The sequence below is a fragment of the Leptopilina heterotoma genome, unplaced genomic scaffold (assembly GCF_015476425.1).
Source record: "Leptopilina heterotoma isolate Lh14 unplaced genomic scaffold, ASM1547642v1 Lhet_161, whole genome shotgun sequence".
Taxonomy (NCBI): Eukaryota; Metazoa; Arthropoda; class Insecta; order Hymenoptera; family Figitidae; genus Leptopilina; species Leptopilina heterotoma.
The window spans coordinates 1,224,714-1,231,580 of record NW_025110876.1 but is presented as its reverse complement, the minus strand read 5'-3'; the positions used below and the strand labels follow the sequence as shown (position 1 = coordinate 1,231,580).

The window sequence follows — 6,867 nt, the reverse complement described above, 5'->3', positions numbered from 1 at the left end:
AATCTTGTAATTTTCACAGGAAATTTTTTTCCGTGTATAGTTGTGTTTTTACTATAGTAAACTTTTGGGTGGGAAATTTGGAAATCCCAAAACTATATTTTGTGTATATATTTATATGATATATTATATGATATCATATAATATATATATATATATATATATATATATATATATATATATATATGTCGTAGGCCGATAGAAAAATCAGGCCATTAGCTAAAAGCCTAGTCTATTTGCTAATAGCCGGCCAATAGACAAACGCCTAGGCCAGTAGACTATGGCTACTAGCCTGACAATTTTTAGGCCATTAAAAAATAATGTATAGGTAATAATAATTTAACGATTTTATATTTAAATGTATAAATTTATTTTATAATCAATTTAAATTTTATTTATTGCAACACGACGAACTCATATGGCATCGTGAGTTGCACAGAATATTTGATTTGAAGCAAGCACATCTTCTCGTTCTGCACTGCTGTTCGCTAACTTTGCAATTGCATTTCTTATATCCCTGACCTCCACTTAGGGACTGAAGAGATGCAGCTTCTCGTAGACTTAGATATTCACCAGTAGGCACGTCATTTACCAATAAAACAGTAGTTTCTACTCTTTGAATGTCTGTTCTAGGAAACCACCCTTTTATAATACCATGTTTTGTACTAATTTGATACACGTTATTTTTCAAATCAGTTATAACTCCAAGAATATTACTAAAATCTAATGGTCCGCGATCAACAGTTGGAACAGCTAAGGAAATAGAATCGCCAATGTTTAAGGCAGGAAATGTAGCTTCAGAAAATGTTACCATCTTCTCCGCTGCTATTATCTGGCGTTTAAAGCAGTCATTTTGCACCTCTTTTAATCGTTTCCCTCTTGCACATAATGAACAAACCAAATTTTGTTCATCACTTGTCGATGGTTTTCCAAAATCGTCGTCGATGTGCATTTGACAAATTGAACAATTTGCTCGATTAGAATTTTGAATTGCATTAACTGCAGATTCTTCTGAAGAACTTGCTTCAACAGCAACTTCACGACAAGCTTCCGAAATAGTAGGTTCCGTTTCGTAAACGCTAAAAATAAAATAAACATTTAGCATAATAAAGATAATAATAATAATTAATAAATTAATATTAAACATTTAATAATAAATTATTATAAATAATAGTACAAATAATAATAATTAATAAATTAATATTAAAAATTTAATAATAAATTATTATACATAATAGTAAAGATAATAATAATAATTAATAAATTAATATTAAAAATTTAATAATAAATTATTATAAATAATAGTACAGATAAAAATAATAATTAATAAATTAATAACTTAATAATAAATTATTATAAATTAATATTAAAGATAATAATAATAATTAATAAATTAATATTAATAACTTAATAATAAATTTATAAAAATATTAGTGAAGATAATAATAATTTTTCTGTAAAATAAAACAAAATCGAAGCTTATTACTTTTGTTTACCTTTTCAATTGTAAATTAGAATTGTATTCATTGATAGTGTTTGTCAATTGTTCTTCAGTGTGTAAAGTGTTTAAAATCTCATCGGGCAAGGAAGTAGTTTGCAAACCACATCTAATGGGTCCCAGTACTGCTTCATAAGGAGTTCTCTTTATTACACGGTGTAATGATGTATTTTTTTGCCACTATAATAAGAAACATTAATGAATTTTAAAAATATGTTAACTAAACAATGTTGTATACTTAACAGTATTAATTAAAGAAAAGATATAATTAATATAAATATAAAAAATTATTTTAAAAAATAAAATGTTCACTTAACAGTATTAGTTAAAGAAAAGATATAATTAATATATAAATATAAAAAATTATTCAAAGAAATAAAATGCTCATATGAGTAAATAAATTACAAACAAGTTACCTGCACTTCATAGCATCCCTCACTCCAATTTGTTGAATTATGGTCCAACATCCATGCTCTCAGCATATTTTCAACATCGGCATTGGCTCTTTCTACGCTACCTTGGCTCTGAGGGTGCCTAGGACGACCATGCACAATGCGCGTATTGGGCCAAAGAGAGACAAGTTCATGAATTACTGCAGCTACAAATTCTCTGCCATTATCACTTTGCAGTATCTGCGGAGCTCCCCACGAAAAAAAAAATCTTTTTAAGCTCTTGCGCTACATTTATTGGGTGCTTAGATTTTAGCGGTCGAAGATGTAAAAATTTTGTAGCGTGGTCCTGATAATTTAACAGCCACTTGTAATCTCCATCAGGACATGACTGCAAATCTATAAGGTCCACCTGCCCCCGCATATTAAATCCGTCAGAAACAATGGGCTTAATAACTACACCAGTTTTTGGAGCCGCGCGTATTCTATCGCAAGTTTTGCAAAATGAAACAAACATTTGACAAGCTGTTTTGGAAATTTTCCATTTATCTTTGGAATAGAACATCATCTTGTCTCGGCCACCATGACCTGTGCGAACGTGTGCTTCCGAAAGCTTATCATAATAATCCTCAATTGCTACCATAAAAATTGTGGGTTGACTAGGATCACTTCTTTTCATTATCACGCGCATTTCACTTCCGATTTTAAAAAGTTCGTACAATTTCGAATAGTGGTAATGGTGGCTTTTTATATTTTTTTTATCACATTCCATAAGAGACGAAATTACATTCAACTCATGCACTTTATTCCACACTGATCTATTACTTGCCTCCTTTTTTTTTCATAATAGCTAAATAATTTAGCTTCGAATTCAGCGCGACTAACGATATTTTCCGTCATAATTATTGTGACTGAATCAAACAAAATTTATTTCAGAACTAAAATTTATTTTCAAAATTTTTCTCTTTGGTAAATGTAAGAACAATACCTACCTTGTTTTCTTATTAGACAATTACAAATATTTCTATTAATTAACAAGTGTTGAATTATAATATAAACAGAGTTTCTTCTAACGGTCTAAAGAATATCAGTCCAGTAGCGCATTAGCACAATATTCAGCTAATAGTCTGATTTTTCTAGGCAAGTAGAAGTTACAAGTACATTTAAAAATGATTTTGTCTACTGGCCGGCCATTAGAAAATAACCCAGGCTATTAGCTAATGGCCTGATTCTTCTATCGGCCTACGACATATATATGATATATATATATATATCATATATATATATATATACCTCTTCATATCCACTAAGCTAAACATCTTTAAACACTTACTTAAACACTTTAAACACTTAGGATATTTTTGGGACAAAGGAGATTCGAAAATCAATTTTTTAGCTTCAAACGAAGTTGGTGAGGAAGAAAGTAATGTATGTTAGGGTTAAAGGAAGGTTAGTAAGGTTGTCTATTTCAGAATCATAAAATTAAGAAGTTCTTTTGAGGTTCATAAGGTTTCTTTTAGGGTTGAAAATATACAATCGAAGGTTGATTAAACATTAAAGTAATGCCATAAGGGTCAAACAATCGTTAAAAGGTTTAAATCAGTTTTAAACTTGGTTTTTATGGGCCAATGTAAGTTGAAAATATCATTGCTTTTGCTATTTTGTCTTTGCTTTCTTTCAAAAATGTCGCGAGATTCATACATACGTTGTCTCAATTCAACGGTAGTTGTCTTCATCTTGCGACATTTTCGTAGGAAAACCCTTTTATTCTTCTGATTTTTATCTGGGTATGAGTATACTAAATTTTTGTGCATTTGTTGTCTGTTGTCGAATACTTTTTACTCCTTATTTTTCTAGTCCATTTGTCTCGGTTCTCGAGACAAATGAAGAAGAAATTCTCTTTCTTTTTTGTCATGCGTATATTTTTTGTTGTCGTCGTCTGTTGCGTTCGTCGTTGTCAACGTCTCTTGTTTTTGCACGGAAAAAAAAAGTTCGAAGATTATTCGGGAACTTCGTTCTTAACTCTTGGATACGGCGGGTAGTACACAGGTAACTAAAGGTTGCCTCGTTTAAATATGTAATTTACTATTTCTCTACAAATTATAACTATTTCACCACTTCTCGGCAAACTGTTCTTGAAAAAGTCGGGAACTGTTCAAGAAAATCGAAAAGTTAGGCGAATGCAAGAAAAAATGGATTCTGCTTCCCCCCTCCCACTTCCCCTCCTTGGCACGTGCGCACACACACACACATTTATCCTTGAAGGTCACATACAATTTTTATTTTTTATTAAGTTTCTGAAATAGAAAAAACCATATTAGAGAAAAATCGACGGCGGCTGGAACAAAACTCGCGTACCCGAGAATAGAAGTCCGGCGTCTTATCCAGCTGAGCTAAACAGGCGAGTTAAATACCTCAGCATAAAATAAATATATAAGGCACGCAAGTCTTACTGACGGGGAGACTTGTTGAGACTGGTGCGCACAGTTTCTGCGCACCAAGATTCCTTGACGAGTTCCCGAAAATTTCAGAAACAGTTGCGGCCAGTGTCATGAACTTTACATGAGAAAGTAATGAAAAAGAGACTAATGGACTATTTATAGCTTTTTCTAATACAGTTCCCGAATTTCTTTCAAACATTCATTGATTACCATTGAATGTTCGTCGCTAGTTCAGAGCTGTTACCACGTATCCAAGAGTTAGGAAATAATTCCTGAAATATCTGGGAACTTTTTTTTTCCGTGTGGGTTAGACTATTTTTTCCAAATTTAATTACAAAAAATTGTGCTAAACCATTCTAGGCATGGAAAGACAGGTTTGTGAGAAAATTCACATTCATCTGTCTCACTATTTTCTGAACATAGGAGCAGATAAATGTTCATAATTGATTTTTTCAAAAGGTCTTTCCATCAACTCTGTAAATTTCGCACGGAAAAAAATTTTTAGTGTGGGGAACAGCTAATTTCGAAAATAAATAACATAAAGAATCTATTCAACTAATTCAGTGAATGATTTTTAATGCAGTAGTCAAACTGTTTCTCTGATATAGAGAAAATGAATTTCACTGGTCAGCCATATTGGAAATATTTGACAGTTTACCATTCTCATAGAAATTTCTCTAAAATCACAAATGTCAAATTTACATTTCTTACCTCTATAAACACCCAGATATCAAAATGCTTGCAGTGCTGCAGGAATTTTGCACTCATATGTGCGCAGTAAATATCACGTATGCTCTCATAACACCATACAGATGTGTCCGCATGTGTGGCACAAAAAGCAATCATTTCGTGCGTTACTATAAAAAGCTAAGCATATGAATAGCTTTAGTGTGCGCATTCGTGCTAATCACGTGCGTGAATGTTATTTGCTCGCAGTGTGCACGCACGAGTGCCATTCTCGCGAGACGGACATCGTGCGATGCACGTTTGTTTTCTGGGCGTATTAATTTACTAATTTTACATTTTATTAGTTATAATATAAAAAATATAATTAATAGAATTTGAATATACGCTTTGAACATTAATTTAAAAATGTTTTCATTCAAGTGTTATCTTGAGGTTATGTTGTTTTCAAAAGGTAACGCAAGAAATATCATTTTCGCTGGATCAGCGAAAATGGATTATCGATGGAGCCAAATCAGTGAAACTTATAGCTATTATAGTGATTGTTATCTCTACTTTAGTAGAACTTTTTTTAGCGTGCGGTACATATTAGTTACGTCGTAATTTCTGTAATATTTCCTCCTTACTTGTCTTTTGTTTTTGGTCTTTAGAGATATACATAATTGTTAGATAATCTGGACCTTCGTTGCACCACAAACTTCTCAAATAACCCAAGATAAATATGCGCGATAAATTTTTCGTTTCTTCGAAAATTAAATCGCGCATGTTTATATGAAGACAAAACTTTTCATTGAAACCAGTTTCAGGACGAATTTATTTTCTAAATAGTTGTAGAATTTATCACTCGATAAAAGATAATATAAAATATCAAGAAAATTGTCAATCCTCCAAGTCAAATATTAACCCTAGAAGGAGTAACTGAATTTACTCACCCTCTAAGGAGTAACTGGGGTGTCCAGACACCCTACGCTTTAAACTTGTTTTACAAGGTTTCTATTTGACGTAAAAAAATTGTGTGTAGTGAATTTGATTGCTTTCTTAATAAGGAAAGTAATGGTTTCATTCATTTTTTGATAAATTTAAAATAATGGCTAAGATTTGAAAGCGAAAATAGTATATTGTGCACCTAGGGTGGAAAATAGTGATTTTCCCGAGGGTGAAGTTTGTAGATCGAGACGTAGCGGGCGTACGAGCCGAAAGCGAGTGCAAGCAAAGTCGAAAACTGCAAACACACGAGGCGAAAATCATTTTTTCTAACACACGCACCGAAAGTACATCATTTCTCACCTATAAAGAGGGTGGAAAGTACGTCTTTCCCGGAGGCAGGGAGAGAATGTCACTTTCCCTCCCCGTGACGTCATAACGGACAGGAAAAGTAATACTTTCCCTCCCCGCTGTGATGACACGGGGAGAGAAAGTAATATTTTCTTTCTGCTGCTATAATAATTTGTAATTTTTTTCGCCTCGTGTGTTTGCAGTTCTCGACTTCGCTCGCACTCGCCTTCGGCTCGTACGCTCACTACGTCTCGATCTACAAACTTTACCCTCGGGAAAATCACTATTTTCCACCCTAGGTGCACAATATACTATTCCTTCCGTGATGCACATACTATTTTTTCTAACACACGTAAACAAAAGTACAAATATGCAATTATTTGACGGAATTTTTTTAAATAAATACTAATAATTTTATAATGTTAATTTATTATTACCTAGATTATTAGAAACAAATATTCACAATACTGATTATATTGAGATAAGAATGTTTGACAATTAAAAATAAATTCATTTAACCACAATTTTAATAATTATTATTGTTGTAATATTTATTTAAAATCCATTATTAATTAAAAAAATA

The 6,867-nt window shown here is 32.1% G+C and overlaps 1 protein-coding gene across 1 annotated transcript; it reads right to left on the bottom strand.

Annotated features, from left to right (window-relative positions):
* Positions 1-388: 388 nt before the first annotated feature.
* Positions 389-2,563, bottom strand: LOC122498933 (KRAB-A domain-containing protein 2-like). Its single transcript, XM_043606933.1, has 4 exons — positions 2,177-2,563; positions 1,912-2,127; positions 1,494-1,675; positions 389-1,076 (listed from the first exon to the last, which is right to left on the bottom strand). The coding sequence occupies exons 1-4, from the start codon at positions 2,561-2,563 to the stop codon at positions 389-391; spliced, it is 1,473 nt and encodes a 490-aa protein (XP_043462868.1).
* Between the last annotated feature and the right edge of the window lie 4,304 nt (positions 2,564-6,867).